Source organism: Cynoglossus semilaevis, chromosome 4 (genome assembly GCF_000523025.1).
Source record: "Cynoglossus semilaevis isolate Cse_v1.0 chromosome 4, Cse_v1.0, whole genome shotgun sequence".
Classification (NCBI taxonomy): Eukaryota; Metazoa; Chordata; class Actinopteri; order Pleuronectiformes; family Cynoglossidae; genus Cynoglossus; species Cynoglossus semilaevis.
Genome location: NC_024310.1, coordinates 15,489,137 through 15,510,559, shown reverse-complemented (window position 1 = coordinate 15,510,559; position 21,423 = coordinate 15,489,137). Strand labels below are relative to the sequence as shown.

Here is a 21,423-nt window from a genome sequence, read left to right as displayed (position 1 = left end):
CTCACTTTGGTCCTGGCTCTTCTTTTGTATTGTATTGGAGTGTGGATGAATGAAAAATGAGAGGGAAATGTGCGTGAGGTCATGCAGAGGTCCGATCCCTGAACTTTCCCCTGTTTATGTTTTCCTTAAAAAAACATACTTTAGAAAAGTCAATAGAATTCCCAAAATGCAAGAAAACCTATTTCCTCTAGTACCATCAGCCATATAAACTTTATTAGCCATTAACTGCCACTTATTCCTTTTTAGGGCTGTGGGGAGGCACTGAAGCCAATTGCAGCTATCTACTGGTGAGGGTGGGGTACATCCTGGACCATTCGCCAATCCATTGCAGGGTCACATAATGAGACAAACAAATATTCACACTCACCTTCATACCTATGGCCAATTTATAGTGTCTGATCAACCTACTCTTCTATCCAGCATGTTTTGGGCTGTGGGAAAAAACGTAACTGTACCAGGACACAACCCATGCACACACGGAGAGAACATGCAAACTCCAGCATTGACAATGAGTTTACCAAACACGTTTCTATCACAGTCCGTAGTCCAGGCTTTCCCAGCACATGACAGGATGGTAAGTAAATTGAGAGACTTTACGGCTTCCTGGGTTTCTAACCACACAATTATCATAGACTTCACAGTGAATCATATCAGCAAACATATTTTATGATTTAAGTGCTGTGTGTAAAGGATGCATTACAGCTATTTTTCAGACAGGAAGTGATTATTTATGAATGAGACACATTAGGATTATTGACAGACAGGGATAGAAATTCTCGTTAGATCAACAGTGATTTAAAAATGGAACATGTACTGTACCTACAACCCGTTTCTTTTGTTCCATGTTTGCAAATTATTTTCAGATCTAGATAAAGAATCAATGTGATTATGGCATAACGTCAATTATTAGAGACTGTGTTCTCTACCAGTGGGCACATTCACAACTTGCTGAACAAAGTCTGTGAGAAATTCATCAAGTTCACCTAAAGTTATCAATCATCAACATGTGAAAAACATTATGTCTATCTGTTGAGAAAGACAGTGTCAAATGGACGGTCTAGTCTCAAAGGACGACAGATATGCAGTGACTACTGGTTACGTTTCTACCTCCCTTCATTTAGGGAGGTAACACTTTATTTAAGTGTTTTTCTTAACCATATTCTATTTTTATAAAACTAAAAAACAGTTCATGGTTTTACCTTTATTTGAATATTAAGTCCACGCTCCCGTTTTGATTTCCGCCATATTCTTGTAAAGTTTCCTTCGATTTTTCTTCCTGTTGTTTAAGTGAAGCCATAAACAAAGGTAAATACAATTATAATTTTTATTATTGAATTATTTTTTTATTTTTAAAAAAATATATATCCCGCCGCAGTGCACATGACTTCCGGATATCGCTCTCACTGGTGTGGAACAAACACCAGCTGGACTCACGCCTGCCTCCTTTGGTTCGGCGTGGTATTGTTTGCCTCGTTCGATTGCATTTTCCTTCTTTATTTCTAAATTTCACACGTAAATGGCATTCATGTTATTGTTCAAAGGTTATGGTCCATGTAACCGCAGCAAATGCACGTCGTAAGCCACTGTTTAAAGGTGTTAAGAACTGGAAACTTTTATTGTTTCTTTACTATTACTATTTTATTGTTTAATTGCCTTTGATTTAGGGAATTTCTATTTACCTTAATCTGATACTGTTGAAGGTTACAGATCCCTACATCAGGGATGTAATGGAAAAGGCATGTGTGATACTGTTACTGAATTGGTTGACAAAATAAACACAGGGTGGCTCCCACAATCCCTTTCTCCCTCCATGTTTATCAATGCCACCTTCATGTTGTCTCATAAAACCTACCGTAAATGCTGGTGACCTGAACTAATGGACTACTGCAAGACTTCTTTAAAGAACTCCAAGAAGGTTCTCCGAGATCAGGGCTGGGGTATCAAGCAAAGTAAGCCAGCAGATAGGAACACGTGACTTAAGTGTGGATAAAAAATAAAACACAGAATACTTTCACTTTATTTTATAATATTTTATTGGGTTTTGGTTTGAGAAACATCAAACAGGCTTCAGTTTTTCCAGTGCTGCTGCAGATGTTCACCTAAAACAATTCATTGTCTGCTCTTACACAAAAACATAAAAAAAATAATGACAATTTTTAAGGACCAAGTTTTACTTCAGTGTAAAACTATATGAAGTTTAAAAAAAAAAATCTTTTTTTCTCTGTGGATAAAACACAGTTGAGGGGAGGTTAGAGTTTCTACTCTGCCACTGACGTTGCCATAACAATCACTAGAATAAACACCAAAGTTCAAACGTACGACTTGTTCCTCCATAGACCTGACAGTGACAGATCCAAAAAACAATTTAAACCTTAGAATAACACAATTTCCAGACTGTTAACACAGATTTCCAAAAATCTTCCCTGCTTAGTTTCTTATTAGCAGTCTATTAACTCTCCATCCCTCAAAGATCCAACAGTTACCTCCCTCTGGAGAGGTCCCAGAGACTACAGGTCCAATCATCACTGTTTAAGACAGCAGCTTTTTAATAACACTACAGATTTACATACATTAAGGTATCATTAACATAATGGATGATTCTGGTAGAAAAGACAGATCAGTAAAGAGAGAGTTTGTGACTGTGCAGAATAAAAGACTCCATCTATTTTCTCTCTATATGCAAACTTTATTTTTCAACTGATCTTAAAATACCACCAGGGAAGACCCAGATTACGGATGCTGATCAGAAAAATGGGAACATGGCCAAGAAGACCAAGTGTGAATATTTCTGAGTTACTTCTGAAACCAGAAAACATACTTCCTACTCTAGGGTTGCCTAAACCTGAGGACACTCTCCACCATGGGGACAGTGTGTCCTGATGTTAATAAAGACCTGAAGTCCAGACTAAAAGGCTGGTTTAAGCTGGGTTTTTTATGACCAATGAAGACTGGAGGTTACACAATAACCAACTGTGTCTGTTTTAAACCTGTGATGTCTGCTGGGTCCCTTCAACTATGGACTTCCAACTGTGGAACTGTTCTTTTCTATTGGAACAATGACCTGCATCAGTCTGAACCTGAACACAGGATCTATCCGTGGACCTGGGAATGTCCAGACACATGCATGTTTTTTAATGTTACCACGAGAATGTCCATGGACCTGTCAACATAAACGTCATCCTGTGAATGAACCTGTCCCCACAAGAGCTCAGTGTATGTGACAAACACAAAACAACCTCTTAAACAGAGGTGAACAGTACCAAAGCAGGAACAGTGTTAGCTACGTACATGAACTCCTCAGCAGTGTGCAGGGTGTCCGGCCATCTGGCTGTTACTTTGTTTGTCTCTCAGCATGCTGAGCGCCGTGTTGGAGAAGTCCCTCAGGATGTCCACCGTCTCCCTCTGCAACAGCAGTGACTCCTGCACAAACTCCTGCTGGCTCTCCACCAGCAGCTGAACCGACTGAGCCAACACCTCCAGAGACTGAGACACAGACGACAGCAGCATCCGACTGGCCCGCTGCTGCTGCACACTCTGAAATGCCATCTGGGATACGTGGTCCTGAACTCGGCGGGAGGACGCACCAGCCGGAAGTGGGTCACATGGGTCCGCGACTGAAGTGGCAGCCTGACTAGAAGGCAGAGTGGAGGGGGTCGAGGAGAGAGTTGGTTGTTTAGAAAGAGGGAGGGAGAAGGAGGAGGAAGCGAGGTCAGAGGTAGCTGGATCAGTCAGTCTTGAGCCGGTAACAGACTGAGCCCCCTTGGTGGCATCTGAATTTGAGGTGGAGGCAGCAACATCCGCAGTGGAAGAGGCCTCAGGTGTAGGTCCAGTGTTGTTTTGTCTCTGGATGTGGTTGATGTTCTGGTTGCCGTTTCTGGAGTAGGTGTGAACTGGTTTCATCCTCATCAGGGCGTTATCAGGCAAAGGGTCCAAAGAGGAAGGTGTGGGAAGAGAAGTAGGGAGGGAGGAGAACAAGGAGTCGTCATTTTCATCAAAGTCCATGGTGCCTTCTGTCAATAACAGGCAGATATGACTATTGAGTTTCACAGCTTTGACACTGAGCTACAGAAAAGCTACAGAAAACACCCAGTGTGTCCAAACATGTCCCTCACAAACCACAGCTCACAAACTCTGAACTATACCTTTAATTCACCTGTCTTACAAAAACTATGGACCTACCTCCATCTTCTCCCATGTCCACTTCAAACTCTGGGGAAGAACGGAACTGTTCTCCTGTAAAATATCACAAGAAGAAACATCTTTACTCTGGCCAAGCGTCTGGTAAGAGTCAGAACTTCACTGACGACGTCAGACGACAACGACTGACGACGTGACAGCACACAGATCTGCTCACCACTAGTGTCTTTCTCAGGTGAGGACAGAGGAGAGATGTCGCCCGAGACTCCTTCAGGAAAGGGGTGCGAGTTGTCCATCACGCTGAGGTAGGAGTACGAAGCTGTGGATTCATCCTCAACTCCGACCTCAAGGTCACTGTCGTCACCTAATGAGCAACAAACCACAGGGAGTTTAGAGTAAACCTGGGGAACAGGAAGAAGGGAAACCTGTTGAATCTACAGCAGGTCATGGAAACAGGCTAGTATCACGTTGATGAATTCTGTGAGGGCGCAGCGGTGTGAAGTTCTAGTCTGTGACGTGTGTCACCATGTGTTTCAGGGCTGAGACACATGTACAGGTGCTGGTGTTAATAGAACCACAGATATTTGTAACTACTGAGTAGTACGTTTATTTCCAGAGTACTTCAGGTATCACTTAAATGCAGGACACACTCTTGATGTCAGCAAGTCACCTTAAAAGCAAGTTATTTGTCTTAAGTGTTTGTGGACCAAATGTTACTGGACCATTGTTCATGCAGCAGAACTTTTTTACTAAATTTCGAAAGATACTTTTGAATTATTTACCAGCAGAGGAGGTTGGCATTACACCGCCCCCTTCTGGATCACTTGATAACCATCTCATATACAGTAGTACATGGAAGTTGAAGGCGTGACTATGGTACGTTGAAGGCACTCGGACTCCCTCTAGTGGTGTAGAATGAGTTGTATTACCGACTCCCACCTACTGTACTTGTCACACGTTGTTTTTCTCTTTAATTCTGGAATTGAACGCTGCAAATGTTTAAAGATGTTGAAGAACATTTAATGTTGATGAGAATACTTTTTTGATTCTCTCTATTTGATTTAAACACTAAAGAAAAGAGTTAGAGTAAATGTATTCAGCAGCCCAAGACTGTGTTGAATCCAATGATGAATGGAAATACAACTATATCCTAACTAACTCTAAATTCCAGTTCAGTATCTCTGCGCTCCTGTGTTCACCTCCTTTCGGACTCATCGTCAATATTTTGTGTACCATCTTCTCCACAACACCCAGGTTCTTCTTCCTGAACGTGGAACCATTGGGCCCCCGCAAGGCTGCGATGCGTCTTTTTCCGTCACATTTGAGATCGGCCCATTTCTTCATGATTTGGCGCACCTGGGAAAAAACATGTCATATCATCATGTCACACAAACCACGTTTCTTAATCTGCTACAACTGGAACTGTTTTTAAACTAAGACACCAAGTAACACTGACAGTGTTAGTTTAGTTCCACACAGTGACAGACTGACAGCTCATCAGACTACATGTTGTAAGATATTATAATTGGCCTGGAAACAGTGAACAAACAGATGGAGCACAATGTCATAGAGACAAAACTGGGCCTGAATTATAAAACACCACAACTGTTATCTAAATACAGAACTCGGAATGGGCAATGATTTTCAAATATTCAAAATTCCAAAGTAGCTAAATCATAAATAATCAATTAGTTTACCATGTCTGAAAAAAATGATATCTTTGTTATACTGGCACCTTCTGCACGGGGGTAGTATAGCAGTTGATTCACTGTCTGACAGGCATGTTAGATGCCATTGTAAAGCATGTGTAAACTGGTCATGTTGGCTTTGTTTTATGGTTAATGGAGAAGATGGAACAGTTAGATTAAGAGGAGTAAATGCTCTGACCATGTGAGTGGATTAGACAAACACACACACCTCTCTGTGATTCTCGCCTAGTGCGTTGATCTGATCTGTGATTTCAGCCCATGTTTGTTTCTTGGCTTCAACTGACACGCCCCTGTTGAACTTGTCTGTGGGAGAAAAACAACGAGTGAAGTGAGTGGTTTAGGGCGTATGTTGAGATACAAACACATGGACTAGTCCTTGAATAACTGGATTTCAAGGCTGTTTCTGACATTAAACATCTTCGAATGGGTCACAGACTTCTCATGCAGAGATCTGGTTCAGGATCTCTCTTCGTTGACCAGATCAGCCAGGACAGACTTTGACAGAATTTCCAACTGTCTGATTCCTGCGGGCGGGTCTGTGAATCAGACAAGGCTGGAGCTCAGACATGGTTCGTGGATCGGAATCTTTCGATCAATTAATTACATTGGGATTGGCTGCTGATACCGATACTGGATCCGATCGGCCCTATCCCTACTTCATAGGTCATTTTATGTCTAAATATATGATGTTTATGACCTTTATGCCTATCCCTACTTCATAGGTCATTTTATTTATTATTTTATTTTTATGTATATGATGTTTATGACCTTTATAACCAGCCACCACAGGGCGACTCAGACACAGTTTGGGGATTAAATGTGACCACACATTTAACACGGCTGCTGTTTATCAGTTAGTTTGGAGTCAGTTAAGAACTGTGTAGAATGAGTTGACCAATGGACTCACTCAAAAGGATGGATCTGTTCTTCTTCACTGCATCCAGCAGCAGCTTGACCTCAGTGATGGAGAACCTTGGTTTGGACCGCAACCCTCCTTTTACTGGTCCAATCCTAAACTCCTCATCATCGTCTCGCCACGAGGACATTTCCTCTCCACTTGGTCAACACTGTCGTCTGATGTGACCCACACTTGACTCAGTGTGACTATGAAGAATCATCAAGATGAGAGAAAACCTGACAGAAATAACCGGAAAATGTTAGAATGCGAAGGAATCAAAGTTAAAGCCATTATAAAAGCCATAAAAAAGATATAAAAAAGCATTTGGACACTTAATAAATCAGGTCCACAACAAAGTGGATTCATGATCATTTCTAATCTGTACACTATTCTTATTAAATATGCAGCTGTTCAACAGTAGAAATTGTCAATGGTGTGCAGCTGTCAAACTAATGTTGGTTCAGGGGCCACACAGATGTTAAGGGGGCCGAAGTCGTACAGTGGAACCCCTAGATACAAGCTCCCCGAAATACAAGTTTTCCATGGAAATATCTAGTTACGAGTGCTCAACCAAGGACTGGCATCCATTCAGTTGTACGGCATGAGGAAGCTGGAAACTCTGATGCCAAAGCAGCTGTGGTCACAAAATTTTGTCAGTTTGTAACAAACCTTTAGTGTTTAGTCCTATGACTAGTGGCCCAACACTCACGCTCACTCACTGTCCATCACTGGGTTATTTAACCCATTTTTACAACAATAAAATAAAATGTTTTTAATTATTATTTTATATTATCAATACATTTGTTTATATCTATGTTTTGATGTTTAGATGGGGGATTTTAAACTGGTATCCAGGGTTTCCACTGTACAATCATAACATAATTATCAATAAATAATTATAAGCCCTTGATTTGCCCCTTTGATTTTCTGCAAAAATAAAAGTATGGCATGGTTTTGGCCCGTGGACAATATGTTTTCCAACCCCGATCTAGATCTTGTCTTTATTTTTTAATGACGTCACCTTACATGTAGACCATTTGTTTTTGTGTCAACGACGTTTAAAAGACGTTTCAAACGCAAAGTTGATATCATATGATTCTCTACGCTGCGTCTCCTTTTCACGTGATTCCCCTTGGCCAATCAGCAGGGACCTGCATGAGCCTTTGTTGAGCTCTAGCCTCTGTACCGACTCCGCCATCTCAGTTAGGGCTGCACGGACGAGCGGTTAATGCTGCGTTAATAACCGTAAACACCGGAATAAGCTCTTGACACGGACACGCGACTATAACATGGAGACAAAAATTACGCGCTTTTGATAGTAGCCTACGTCAACTTACTTTACATTGTCTGGCACCGCGACGGCAGTGCTGCTGACAGAAAGGCGAAGGAAATGTCTGCCAACTGCCTCTGTGAAGCTACGCACTTTTTAAGCTTCGTAGGTTTTTTACGCGACTTTTAAAACAATAGTCAAACACGTGGGCGATTTTATGTTGGCAATGTATTCGCGACGTGTGGAGATTAGGGTGTAAAATCAGTGTTTAAAAAATAAATACCAGAGAATTGCTGCAGTTCTCTCCAACCTCCTTCAGCCGCGTTTCTCCCGAAATTTCGGAGTGACGAGAAAATCGCAAGTGTGCAAACACCGCGAGATTTGTTTTTGCGTCGCAAGAATGCGCAACATCTTGTTGCCGTGCGCGCCCCCAGCTGTCCTCACACGGACACTGAAATGTTCAATTAAATTTCACTCCAGAAGTGACTGATTCTGATCAATATCCATACAGATGTGTTGTATGAACAGACAAACACACCCCAAACTCACCACAATCACGCTATTCAACAATTTCTCTCTCGGGGTCAATACAATATTTGTGCTTCAAACACCACTTACAGACTTCCACCGGTGACGTCATATTCGTAAGTTTTGACGTGCGCAATTAATTGTACACATTCAAATCACGTTTGTGCAAGAAAACGTAAATGACAGCGGCCTCAGAGGTCAGGAAAGGTCATCAGCAGCTTTTATTGACTGATCCGGCCATGATTCAAATCAACATTTATATGTAAACAAACTATTACAACTCGGTCGACAGCAGCTAATAAAGCTAGAACTTGTCATGTTACTAGTTACTAGTTCCAATCACATTCAATTGAAATTAATATAATGGAATATAGAAAGATCACGTGGGATTTAAAAGTACTTAAAACCTGGTGACTGATGCCCGTTACGATAAGACCTGAAAACACACCCTTGTTTTATGCTAAAATCCAAATAAGGCAGATGCGAAAGTCCAGTTCCCACGCTTTTCCGCCTGGGGTCCCCAGAGTTCTTGTTCTCACATAAGTGCTCTTGCGCCATATATACCATGTGTGTATATGTTTATGAACTGTATATATATATATATGTATGTATGTATGTAGGACATTTTTAGATTAATGCAATAAATACAGCTCATAGTGACCTGGCATTGTCTCTAAATTATTTTACCCTTTTACAGAGTGAAATGGTTTCTAGATCTGATATTTCCGTGATTCTGTTTTTTCCGATGTTGCAGCAGCAGCAGCAGTGACTCAGTCTCTCAGACTCTGACCAGAATACTTTGTTTACTATTATACTAACTGCGGGAATTAGTGTCGTACCTGCATTAGGTTGAATTACACAGTGAATAAGTGATTATTTAAAATATAACTTGATGTTGATCACGTGTTGATGTAATGTGACCTACAGTCAGAACTTACAGAGAAATACTCAGTCTGCAGGTAAACATCACCTACATTGGTACATTTAATCTTTGTACAGTTGAGAATCATGTTTTACTTCAGATAATACTGTGGTATTATCTGACTGTAAAATCTTGTTTTGCATCATCAGCTACGAGTTATGATGGAAGCTGAGGGCCATCTGTCGAGTCCAGCGATTGCCCAATTCAGCATGAACTCTAACCCACATTATTAGGCAGCCTTGACCAGTGTGATCTAGTAAGTCTACTCATGGTACTGTAACTTGGGCTCACCTGTAAAAGTTCTTAGTGATGGAAACTGGGTCTGGGACTGACAAACACTGCTGACAACAACAGACTGGGCTCAGTCATGATGACAGAGAAAAACATTTCAGTGTGTGGACATTTAAAACAAATGAAGGTGCAAATAGGATGAGGCTGTGACAGGATGATATATAGTGAGGATGAGGATGAGGATGAGGATGTACTTCTATCGCTTCATGAGATTATTAGCTTTCTGATTTGCTGCGTCTATGCGGGACACGTTAAGGATGGCCTGCAGAGAAGAAGAAATGTTGGTCACATGTAGTAATATACAGTACAAGTACATTCTTGTAATGCAGCTGTGACTGTGACAACTTACTCCAGGGAGAATCACTCATTTACATACTGTAGAGTTCTGGTGTATTAAACAGTACCTTTCCCTGAATGCGATCGATCTGATCATTCTGCAGGAGAATCTCGTTGCCCATATCCAGAGCCATACTCTTCAGGTTTCCTACAATGCTGCCCACATGGGCCAGGTTCTCCTCCATCTCATCTTCACGGGCGTCGTTAGTCACCCTGTCACAGGTCCAGACACAGGACAGTGTCATCTAAAACCCTGTCTTTATGACCGTGTCTTATGTTTGTCCAGCTGTCCACACATAGAACAACGGCTCCTATTACATGTCTTTATAAAAGAAGAACAAACACATGTTCACCATGCAGCTGCCTGCAGCCCAACTGTGTAAGTGTCTACTGTACTGCACCGTCCTGAGGTGAGTTTAAATCAGTTTATGAAATATTCACTTACTGATGCTGGAGCCAACCAGCAGGAACCTGCTTTAAATGATATAGAAGCTACTGAGCAAGAAAAAAACAGTGAAGTTAAAGATGGTGACGAGACCGGGAGTAAAACAAATCTCTGAGTTTTAATGGACCTAATCCATAGATTATACTGAGTCATCGCTTAAAGACCTGAGGCTGAACTTGATCCAGTTAAAGACAACACCACCATCACCACCAACAACCACTTCTCTATGATGCTCTCAGAAACCTGAACTACCCCTTTAATTCCATCCATGAATAATTGTCTTGCTCTACCTTCGTATGTATCCTCCACTCATGACCATTTGTTCCCGTGCATCAACCACCCGTGACGATGGCGGCTGATTGGACACAATACCGTCCTGAGCAGAGGCTCCGCCCCACACAGCTTTGTAAGCTCCGCTCTCCTCGAAGGCCTTGAGTCTACAAGGAAAAAGACTGGATAAATGTGAGGCGTTCAGGAACCAAGGGTGGTTTTAGTTTATGAGGATGAAGGTGAGCAAGCAGAGGAGAAAATGTAGCTGCTGCTGTGCAAGAGGGTGCCCAAGTAATGGTATGAATCCCATAGTTGAGAACCATTTAGCTTGACTGAATAACAGTATGAACCACCTGGGGGCTCCTCCTCTTTAAAAAACATCACACACATACACTCACACACTCCTCCAGCTCTACCTACTTAGAGCAGGAGCAGAGGCCACAGCACTTGCCCAGGTCAGTCAGGTTTTTTTCAGCCTCTCTCATGTCAGAGTTGATCTGATCCAAGCCCTCCTCTACACGCTCCAACTGCTCTATGGGAGGAGGTGAAAAGTGGAAGGTGGACATGTGGAGAAGTCCCAGGTGATGGGAAACAAAGAAGGACAAAAATAGCAGAAAAGAGAAGGCAACAAAAAGCACAAAAAAGGAAAATTAAATCAGCATACAAAAAGCCCAAAGCTGAACTCAAATAAACCAGAAAAATGCGGACCATGGACTGCACAAAATCCTCCCCTGACCAGGTGAGGGCACTAAAGTGCTCTGCAGACCTGCAGCTGAGAAGACAGCAGTAGCAGAAACCTGGAGCAGAGCTGAGCTCTGACCAACCCAGCTCTGATGTCCAGCTCCGGTCTGTGTAAACACTGGAACCAGGGATTTTTTAACAACTTTTATTTTTCAGTTTATTTCAAAGGGATAGTTCCAGATTTTCCTACAGGAGGTTTTGACAGAACGTTGTTGGTTTTCTCAGTGAACTGCTTTGATGCTCTGATTGGTTACCTGTTTTATTGATCAAATCAAAGACCTGTTCTTTGAATAATGGGATTTTTTAAATATTTTTTGTGCAGGTGTAATACCATTTGTGGTCACACGGACTTATCTATTTAATCATTCATTAATGCATTCAGATCATGAGGATTTGGGTGTGTGTGGGGGGTGGGAGGGTGGGGGTGGGGGGTTAAACCATGGACAGTTCTATAGTCCAAAATAATACAACCATAAAAATCTGAACTACCCCTTTATTTGATTGTAACCTAATTGAGTTGGGCAGCAGTGAGAGGTACATAGGTGAGCTAAAGGTGGGGGGTCCCAGCATTTGGACCTACTTCCTGATTGGCCAGACACACAAACCACAGCACTGGGCCATGTCTGTCAAGTTCTTCTCTGCCTCCCGCATGTCCCTGTTGATGGTGTCCATGCCTTCTTCAATACGCTCCAGCTGCTCTGTTAGAACAGGAGTGTGATGGGGTGGAGGTGGAGGTGGTGAAGGTGAAGGTGAAGGGTGGAGGTAGAGGTGGTGATGAAGGTGAAGGTGAAGGGTGGAGGTGGTGAAGGTGAAGGGTGGAGGGTGGAGGTAAAGGTGGTGATGATTCATACAGCCGTTTGTAAAGGTCTCAGAGGAAAACAGGAGATACAGAAGGAAAGAAAGAAGAATGAAGATGGGCTTCAGTCCTTACCTCCTTGTTCATCCAGCATCACTAGAGCTCTGATCCCAGCATCTTTCAGGTGGAGGAGACACACACACACACACACACACACAAATAAACAAACACAGAATAACTGAAGTAGTGTGGTTTGACCAATTCTGATCCACACATCTTGGATTTACTGGTTGTGTGTACACTGAGTCGACAATCAACAACACACCATCAACAACCATCTGTCTAATTCACCATCACATGAAGAGGTGACTTTAGACCACCAGAGACCACCAGAGAGCACCAGAGAGCTCATGGTCAACATTATTATCCTCTCTGTTTCTGTTTTAGCGTGTGTTTGTGTTTACCTCCTCCACCAGTTGCATCATCCGTCTTGTGCTTTCCAGAGACTGAAAGACACATATATATATTATCCAGGAGATACAGGAGACAAAGCAAAGAGGCTGAAGAGCAGCATGTGGCTCAGGAGCCAGGGGTTGAGAGCCCTGGTCTAGACTAGGTGTATTTATATTTCTGTATGCAGTGGGATGTGAGGACAGAGGAGGTCCTCATTAACAACTTTGTGAAGACATTTACCAGTTTTTCACTACCTTTGAAGACATATTTGGATCAAGACTTAGCTTCAGGGTCAGGGTCAGGGTCAGGGTCAGGGTCAGGGTGGGGTTTAGTACAGTACAGTAGTGTTTGTGTGCTTGTTAACCCATTTGGTACCAGCCCACATCAGCAGGCTGTTTCTTGAACACTGCACGGGCGACCGTTGGGACTTGTCTCTATGGTAACCATGTAGCCCTGGTGTCCTTAAAGGGCCAGTCCCCTCTGAGGGAGCTCTGTCCTCAGCAGCACTGATGCAGTTTTATCAGATTTGACTATAACACGCTGAGTGAACTGACCATGTCACATGATAATTCAAAGCTCCCTCACTGGTCAGTCCTGTTCCAGCAGGTAGATTGCACCAACATTGTTTTTGTTTGTTTACTGTCTGGTCACTATAGGTTAAATAAAAACTGAATAAAGAGGTGAACATGAACATATTTACCTGAATTATTTTATATTGTTTTTTTAAACTATTTGCCTGGTTGTTTGGTGGCAGGGGTAAGAAAAACGAGAGTGAGTGAGAAAATTCTGCAGTGCTGCTCTGTTCACACCACCAGCTTCTTATTGTTCCATCAAAAGAAACAACTTCTTAAATGTTATTTAAAGATTGGTTGAAGAATTCACCTCATCTGTGACCTGATTGGCTCTCCTCTCCAGTTCCTCCTGTTCTGTCAGGATGGGTGGGTCTGATGCCATGGTTCTCTCTCTCTCTCTGTGTGTGTGTGTTTGTTTGTTTGTGTGTGTTTTAGCCTTAGTTGGCCAGATTAGTCCTCAGCATCAGGTGGTTTTGAGACCTGAATAGACAGAGAGAGAGAAAGGTTTACAACTTTAACATTTTGACATTCTCCTAAATTACAACTTAAAAAGTCTATCTCGAAAACACCATAGAATAATGAGAAAAACACTCTGACATAAGACAATACATAATTGAATTAAATCAATCCTAACCTACAAATACACACACCTCATTACTGTCCATGACCAGATACTGTTCCACTGCTGCGTTCACTTGAACATTATTATTTTTCAAAGCCTCTTAATTTGATTTCTCAGAAACGTCCTGAGCTCATCTCACTTATCTCTGCCTCTGTAGGACAAACAGATTCAAGTAGAAAAATACAGGACAGCAGTGATCAGACAGGTGGGTTCAGACCACAGTGGTTCATGGCCTCTGGGTGACGGTTGGCTCTGAGGGTGTGACTAACAGTCAGCCTCCTGAGACATGACACACTCTGTGGAGACCCGGCTGAGGCTTTGTCCTGTGAACACTATTCTGTACAGAACATCTCAACACACCAGGTCATGTTCCAAGACCAAACAGTCCAGACAGGGTCCCTGTACTGTACCCAGAACTGGACCACACAGAAAAACCCATCCATTTTGATAAACAGCGACGCCGAGTGACGCCACCTTTCCTTGCGACACACACGCACACCTGTGCGGACTGATGAGTGCAAATATGAGACGTTTAGTCAGAGGAAATAATAACCTTAAAAAAGTCAAACGGTCTCTGATGATAAGAGACATGTTCACTCATTAATGACTTCTGATTCAACTTAAACTAACGCCACCTCCACACACACTCACACCTTTGAGTTATTAGTTACCGTCCGATGAATAGATTCACTTTTAAACGTTTACAAACGCAGCAAACATGTAGGTTTTAACGACTTTTACCAAACACACGTAAAAACTACCAAAAGAAGAGAGAAGGAAATATTTCATACCTTTCTTGAAATAAAATTAAATCAGTTTCATCTCCTGAGACTTTATTTTCAGTTGTGACTCCATCCACAGTCTGCAGCGAACAAGACGTCAGAGCCGTTACCTCCAGTACCATCCGCCTTTTACTCTACACCGCCCCCTGCTGCCTATCGCCGACCCTTCCCCGACTTACACATATTATTATATTATATTATATTATATTATATTATATTATATTATATTATATTATATTATATTATATTATATTATATTTTCTGTGTAATATGTTATTTTCGTTGAGGATTTATTTAAAAAAATTCAAAATTCCACATTCATTCATTTGATATTTTCTACTTCCTGTGACGCCAAAAACTTTCAATATGATCCAAGTATTTCTGAATAATATAACAGTAATATATATAATAACAACAACAATAATAATAATGAGGGTCGATACGGCAGATTCTCAAATACTTGTGTATATGAATGTTGTTTGTTTAAACAAAGAAAAAAACCCTCAATGCTTTCATGTTCACAGTGAAGGAAAACAGCACATGTTTTTTAATTGCGGAATCTTTTTATTCCGTTAAACATTCAGAGTATTTTCATCTGGAATTAAAAAAGGAACCACAGCGCCTCCGCCTGGCAGTACGGGGCAGTACAATGACATGATCAGAACAATGTTGGTCCCGGTGTCCTTTCCCACTGCACTGAACAGTGTTCTGGTTTTAATGGCGTTAGCATTAGCACTTAAGGATAAATGGAGTGTAGTCAGGTATGAGATGAGGAGTGAGGAAGTTTTCAACCTTCATGTGTGTTGTTTCAGGAATACATGGTCAGCTGGAGCCACTGGGACAAACACATGGAAACAGACCGTCACATATACATGTACACATGTATATACATCTACACAGGAAGTGTACATGGACTACAGTCTGAGAGAGAGAGAGAGAGAGAGAGGGCAAGGGGTACAGAGAGAGAGAAACTAAAAAGAAACTGAACTTTTACCTCCTTGATGTCAAGCTCAATGGACCCACTGTTGTCCTTGTCCAGAGTCTTGAAGGCTCCTGTGTGAGTACACACACACACACACACACACACACTTTTATTTAGTTTAAATAAAGAAAAGACTGCAGATGGTGAGGAGACAGCAGCGACTATGATTTAATTCAGCAAGAAATAATAGATAATAACACAGTGAGTCAGAGCTTTGTTAGTGACACAGTGACAGTAAATTAAAAGAAACTTTGATTCATGGGTCAAATAATAAGGTAAAAAAGATGAATTGGAATTCCTTATTTGAAAAGCCTCTAATTAGTGCCAATTAGTGTGTTTCCTTCACAGGGTCCACCATGTTTATAACCAGAGGGTGTGGGGAGGAGGTCACGATTGTGGAACTTACGACACATGGCGTCTAGTCGCACCAAGCAGCCGATGAAGTTGTCAAAGTCCATGTCTCCATGCTCATCGCTATAGCGACGGATGACCAGTTTATACAGCTGGTCATTTAGAGGGAAACCTGCACACACACACACACACACATACACACACACTTGGTCATAATTACATTGTTCTTTTCACAGCTACTGTTTTTGGAACCCAGCACTGACTTCTAATGCAAACCTTCTTCTTAAAACCAACTATAACCAGTTCATGTTTAATCCTGACCAGCAGAGCTAACCAATCACATCTTCATTCTGAACTTCAGAACCAGCTTCTGTCCAGCCAAGGCCAGGAGTGGCCCTGACTACACAGTGAGCACAGACACACACCTGCTTCTTTAAAGGCTCCAGGCAGCTCTGAACGGCTGATCACACCGGAACGATCTCTGTCATGGTTTATGTATACTTTCTGCCGTAGAAACAGAGAAATAAACAGAGGAGACTGATCATTCACAGGGACACGGACCAACACGGGTGTAAACCATGTGGTGTTCACGTGTAGCAGGAAAAGAAGACCAGTACCAACCTGCCATCTCTTTATGTTGTTCCACAGGTACTTGAACTCATGGAAGCCAAGTTTACCTGTGCTGTCACTCTGAGAGGGCGGAGTCAAGGACAATATGAGAACATCACAAATACTATCATAGCCTGTTGTTTCATTTTTTTATAATACAGGAGATCATATGAAAAGGCCCCGTTCTCTTTCTGTTCAAAAATCCAGACTTTCACCCTAAAGGGGCGGAGCTTATGCAGCCACAGCCTGTCAAGTGTTTCTTAATTAATTTGTCACAATATTTAAAATATCGTAGTGATTACAACTCTATTGTGTCTTTTCATGGATATAAATTGTCATTTCATAAAAATACCATAATATATTTTCTTTATTTTTGATTTTTTATGTATGCATTTGTATGTCATATAGTCTTGGCTAATCCTCTTCAGGTTTTGAACCAGGTGTCAGCTGATACCCCCCCCCCCAACTCCTCTTCAATCAAAGTCAGACTTAAAACCTTCCTGTTTGATAAATCCTATCTTTAAGTCTGCCTCAGCTGAACCTGAGTCGTCAGCTGTTACCTTAGTTCTGCTGCAGTAGGCCTAGATCGCTGGGTGATCATGTCATGAATATAAACGTAACTGTTTCTTAGTCCACTATCTTCATGAAACAGTGGTTGCTGCTGATTCACTGTAGTCAGTTAAACTCAGTGAGAGGATACATCCATCACAGCCACCATACTCCTGCAGCACTCGATGCTGAAGCCGTCAGTCCTTAGTTCAGGACCTGAAACGGGTCAACGAGACAGATGTCTGAACGTCAAGAGTCACAGCAGTTGTTTGTCCCCCAGTACATCATGTGACTCAGGGGTTCAGGCTAAAAACAGAAAACTTGACTCACATTTGGCCATGATGTTTTTGAGGATCTGCATCAGCTCTGTTGGACTCACTTCCATGTCCTGTTAGAAGGCACGCGCACACGCACACGCGCACACAGAAAGGAAGAGAGAGGGAGGAAGAGAGAAGGGGGAGTCAAAGTTGATATGTTTTCCAGTTTATGGGGGCAGAGACAGTTTTCTGTTCACCACTGTTATTCCTGTGGTTGGTTAAAACACACACACACACACACACACACACACACACACACACACACACAGAATGAGAGCTGAGTGATTTCTGGTCTCGCCCATCGGATGACTCACAAAAAAGCCACACACAGGCACACATACAACTTAAGCACAGACTCACACATACAACACCCTTCAGGCAGGAATGACGCCCAGGTCTACAATTGTAGGAATGTAGAAAAAGGAGTCCTGCCGTGTCACACACCCTGACGTCCACAGACACACACTGTGTTTATCTCTAAAAAAGATCAACACACAACACAACACACAATATCTGATACCCATTCACACACATTACATACAGTACATGCGTGCACACACACACACTTGAATAAACTTAAATCTAACTCTCATCTGACGTTTACTGTAAACTAAATCTTCAACGTCCTCAGAGGGACAAGGTGTCCCATGTCTACATCTATATAAGTGAGGTTTGTTTGAAACCAGGATTAGATAATCCCAAAAAAAGAAAGACTTGGTTTGGTCACTTCATGTAACTCAAAGCTGGATCTTATTCAGAAGATCTAAAAACAACCTGGTACCTGAACCTGGTCCTGATTAAAACCACTGAGGTGATGTTTGTTGTTGCCAGGCTACCATTGGACGGTTCTACTGGTGTACAGTGACTCTCAGTGGGTGAAACAGGTAGAGTGTGTGAACCATGACGGTTCTCAACATGTAGACGTTCAGACTCACATCTCCAGCCAGTCTCTGGAAGGCTTTCCTGAACTCCTTCTCCTCATCGTTTTCGTGAGACTCCGCAAAGTTCAGGGGTCTGCGAGGTGGCGGCTGTACACACACACACACAAAGAGAGTCTGTGTTACACACACACACATTCCTACGGCTCAGCTCTGGACTTGTTTACAGTGTTTATTTCAAACTACTGTGTTCATCATTTATTCAGTGTTGCACTTTTCACACACAGAAGAACAAATGACAACAAATACAGAACCACTGCATGTAAACAAGTGTCCTCGTGTCATCGATAGGCCTGACAGGTATGTTTTTGGACTCACATCAGATAGATAATTAAGAATCAAATATAGATAATAAAATTCGGCTTTAACATATATATTTATTCATGTATATAAATGTATACAAATATGTATGTATATATATATATGTGCATATATATATAAAGGTGTGTTGACTTTTTCTCTCTGCTGTTCGTGATTAAACATAATTTTCACATTATTTAGAAAATCAGTGTTTTAGGTATATTAGACTTTCTTCAGAAGGAATGAAGAAAAGAAGGTGGCGCTGCAGGAACAGAACAGTTCCTGACCCTGGTACTTACTGGTGGAGAAGGAATGAAGTCAGCAGGGTCGATGTTGCTGTTGGTAGAAAAGAGAATATGAATATACTGTATAAGCCTCGGGTGTTGGAAGCTTAGCTTAGCATTTACAGTTTACAGAAGGTCTTTAGAACAACTCACCTCACAATGTTGATGAGGCCTCCAATTAAATTCCTGGCTAAATACATGATGAAGTGTTCTGAGGCAGAGGAGAAAGAGCAAAGACAAAGGACAGGTAGAAGATGATGTTCTATTTTAGTTATATTTTCAGGTACTTTACTTTATTTAAATATAAATCAAGTTTATTCACTGACAGTTAACTCCACAAAGGAGTGTGTGGCTCTGTAGACAAACCAGGTGTGTCGTCAGACTCCAGTACATGGGCAGCACAGTTAAGTTTAAAGTTTTTATTTTATTTTTTTACTATTCTGTCTGTTCTGTAAGTTTTTGTAATTGGTCAGAAAAAGGAAGAGATAAGACATAAAAAATAACCTTATCATTGCGTTTGTTCTGTTGATAGTACCTAAGTAGTAATGGTAACATTCTTAACTAGTTAAGGCAGATAAATACTGTCTGAATATTAGTATTATATATTGTAGTAGTTTAAAAGGAACTTGGGCTCTGTTACAAATACACAACACGGAAAAAAAACTGCACAAGGATATTTTACTATTTAAAAGGTTGTCCCTGAACACAGCTACGGTCTTTTATGTTTTTAAAGGAAGACAGGAAATATTTTCACTCAACTACAATTACTCTGAGTACTTTTCCACCGCTGGAGAGTGAGGACTGCACAGTGTTAGGTTTCAGTGTACAACACGCACATAAAACACACAATTAACACACAACACGAACGGCCAGCATTTAAACTAATGTACAGTAAACACAAACAAAAACACAAGAAAGAGGTTTGTTTTACTCACAGAGGCCGAGAGCTGCACAAGGAGAAACACCGAAGAGACTGAGCTGTCAGAAGGGCGAGAGAGGCAGTGACACACTGACTGTGTGAGCGAGAGAGAGAGAGAGAGAGAGAGGGCGAGAGAGCGAGGTATTCAGAAAGGACACTCCCTCTGCTAGAGTTCAAACCAGCTGAGCAGAAAGATCCAAGTTCTTTCTGAATGCATCACCAACCACGCCCGACACACACACATTGTACCCTTTCTATTTCCAATCCTAACCCTACTTCAAATCTTGACTCTTACACGTCTCATCCTAAAACTAAACTAAAAAAAAAATGTCCACGAAGAACTGGATGATTTCCCTGGAGGACAAACTATACTCAAGATGATAATTAAGAGGAAAACTACACAGGAAGATATACACATAGACACACTTCAGACACAACAAACAACTTATGATGCATTCAAGTACATTGGAATATTTATATCATCATTTATTTGAAGAAAAAACCCCGATAGAACAGATGAACCAGAACAGGAAGAATTAAGCATTTCTTGGGAGCTGTATAGTAAAGTAAATGAAAATATTGCAAAAATATGTAAGTAAAGATTTTAACTAAAACAATGAAGATTTGAGGTGTCCGATGTCCTCAGGAAGGAATTATTATTGTTGTTGTTGTTGTTGTTGTTGTGCACCTGTGACTTCAGACATACATGCAAATTGCACTTATGTATAAAAGACCATCTTTACCAAGCTACTTCTTGTCTCTACGGCACAATGCGAAGTGACTTACGTTTTCGGAATAAAAAGCACATAAAAGGTTAAAATACGTAGGTAAGAAGTAAAATTAATCAGTTAACACCTATTAAATACGCCCTCAAGTCACTTCTACTTACAACGTGCCATTTACGCCTCCTGAAAACTAACAGAATTAAACATTTGTAGTCGTTGTTACTTAACGGACGTTTCTACTCTGTGTCGGTACGCTCTCTGAATGCATCGCTCCCCACGTGCTGACGTCAGCCGGAACCAGGAAGTTAGCGACTGGTTGTAGGCTGTAGTGATGGGAAGACCGACTCTTTTTATTGATTCGAATCTTTTTGGCTCTCGAGCAGTAAAATGAACGATTCGTGAACGAATCTTGAACTAATCATTTCATTCGTTTTACAGCAGGTGGCGCTTTAGCCCTATTGTGGGCGTTGTAAAGAAGACTGCGGTTCTCCGACACTTAATACTGAAGGCAACATGGTTTGCTTCCGCTGATAAAGTCTACAAAGTACACAAAATGCTATAAGCAATTAAAACTATAGATAGAACAACAGAAATGTTTGAACCAGAAAGAAGAATTCTCTGTTTGCAAGCTACTTTGTCTTTAATGTCCACTCAGACCACCACTGTCTCCTCTGTCT

At 41.5% G+C, this 21,423-nt stretch overlaps 4 protein-coding genes across 9 annotated transcripts in view; all 4 read right to left on the bottom strand.

Annotated features, from left to right (window-relative positions):
• Positions 1-1,403, bottom strand: part of LOC103378364 (CD166 antigen homolog A-like) — a 26,313-nt gene extending 24,910 nt beyond the window's left edge. Inside the window, 1 exon segment of the mRNA XM_008309556.3 lies at positions 1,200-1,403. The gene's annotated coding sequence lies outside the window, so the exon portion shown is untranslated.
• A 605-nt stretch (positions 1,404-2,008) lies between these two features.
• LOC103378361 (uncharacterized) lies at positions 2,009-8,390 on the bottom strand. 4 transcript variants are annotated; one of them, XM_025055057.1, is made up of 7 exons: positions 8,298-8,390; positions 6,754-6,980; positions 6,055-6,149; positions 5,337-5,493; positions 4,355-4,501; positions 4,180-4,233; positions 2,009-4,010 (listed from the first exon to the last, which is right to left on the bottom strand). In XM_025055057.1, the coding sequence occupies exons 2-7, from the start codon at positions 6,890-6,892 to the stop codon at positions 3,298-3,300; spliced, it is 1,305 nt and encodes a 434-aa protein (XP_024910825.1). In that variant the 5' UTR covers positions 6,893-6,980; positions 8,298-8,390; the 3' UTR covers positions 2,009-3,297. The 4 variants fall into 4 exon arrangements, with proteins under 4 accessions (XP_024910825.1, XP_024910826.1, XP_008307775.1 ...); XM_025055058.1 differs by having other exon boundaries at positions 2,009-3,890; XM_008309553.3 differs by lacking the exon at positions 8,298-8,390 and adding an exon at positions 6,255-6,382 and having other exon boundaries at positions 6,754-6,893.
• Positions 8,391-9,881: 1,491 nt separating this feature from the next.
• Positions 9,882-14,917, bottom strand: LOC103378363 (synaptosomal-associated protein 25). The gene is made up of 8 exons (XM_025055247.1): positions 14,782-14,917; positions 13,679-13,848; positions 12,792-12,849; positions 12,479-12,520; positions 12,128-12,245; positions 10,827-10,973; positions 10,160-10,304; positions 9,882-10,017 (listed from the first exon to the last, which is right to left on the bottom strand). Exons 2-8 carry the CDS (start codon positions 13,748-13,750, stop codon positions 9,952-9,954), a joined length of 648 nt encoding a protein of 215 aa, XP_024911015.1. The 5' UTR covers positions 13,751-13,848; positions 14,782-14,917; the 3' UTR covers positions 9,882-9,951.
• A 398-nt stretch (positions 14,918-15,315) lies between these two features.
• Positions 15,316-21,423, bottom strand: part of capns1b (calpain, small subunit 1 b) — a 13,202-nt gene continuing 7,094 nt past the window's right edge. Inside the window, exons 1-12 of one of the 3 annotated variants that reach the window (XM_008309548.3) lie at positions 20,911-21,015; positions 20,038-20,111; positions 19,256-19,313; positions 19,118-19,154; positions 18,516-18,608; positions 17,594-17,651; positions 17,415-17,479; positions 16,727-16,795; positions 16,531-16,609; positions 16,161-16,277; positions 15,767-15,825; positions 15,316-15,607 (exon numbers count right to left, since the gene is read on the bottom strand). In XM_008309548.3, coding sequence (XP_008307770.1) covers positions 15,581-15,607; positions 15,767-15,825; positions 16,161-16,277; positions 16,531-16,609; positions 16,727-16,795; positions 17,415-17,479; positions 17,594-17,651; positions 18,516-18,608; positions 19,118-19,154; positions 19,256-19,302 — 651 coding nt within the window. In that variant the 5' untranslated portion in view covers positions 19,303-19,313; positions 20,038-20,111; positions 20,911-21,015 and the 3' untranslated portion in view covers positions 15,316-15,580. Of the gene's footprint in view, positions 15,608-15,766; positions 15,826-16,160; positions 16,278-16,530; positions 16,610-16,726; positions 16,796-17,414; positions 17,480-17,593; positions 17,652-18,515; positions 18,609-19,117; positions 19,155-19,255; positions 19,314-20,037; positions 20,299-20,910; positions 21,016-21,423 lie in introns of those variants that run through there. The other 2 variants (XM_008309547.3, XM_025055172.1) reach the window with 2 other exon arrangements.

Excerpts from the sequence above, each read along its gene's own strand:
- LOC103378361 (XM_025055057.1), bottom strand. The coding sequence starts at position 6,892 with ATGTCCTCGTGGCGAGACGATGATGAGGAGTTTAGGATTGGACCAGTA. Across the intron at positions 5,494-6,054 it reads TAGGCGAGAATCACAGAGAG|GTGCGCCAAATCATGAAGAA; the intron begins GTGTGTGTGTTT and ends GTTTTTTCCCAG. Across the intron at positions 4,011-4,179 it reads GGACATGGGAGAAGATGGAG|AAGGCACCATGGACTTTGAT; the intron begins GTAGGTCCATAG and ends TGTTATTGACAG.
- LOC103378363 (XM_025055247.1), bottom strand. The coding sequence starts at position 13,750 with ATGGCATCAGACCCACCCATCCTGACAGAACAGGAGGAACTGGAGAGG. Across the intron at positions 12,850-13,678 it reads CCAATCAGGTCACAGATGAG|TCTCTGGAAAGCACAAGACG; the intron begins GTGAATTCTTCA and ends TGTGTCTTTCAG. Across the intron at positions 10,018-10,159 it reads TCGATCGCATTCAGGGAAAG|GCCATCCTTAACGTGTCCCG; the intron begins GTACTGTTTAAT and ends TCTTCTCTGCAG.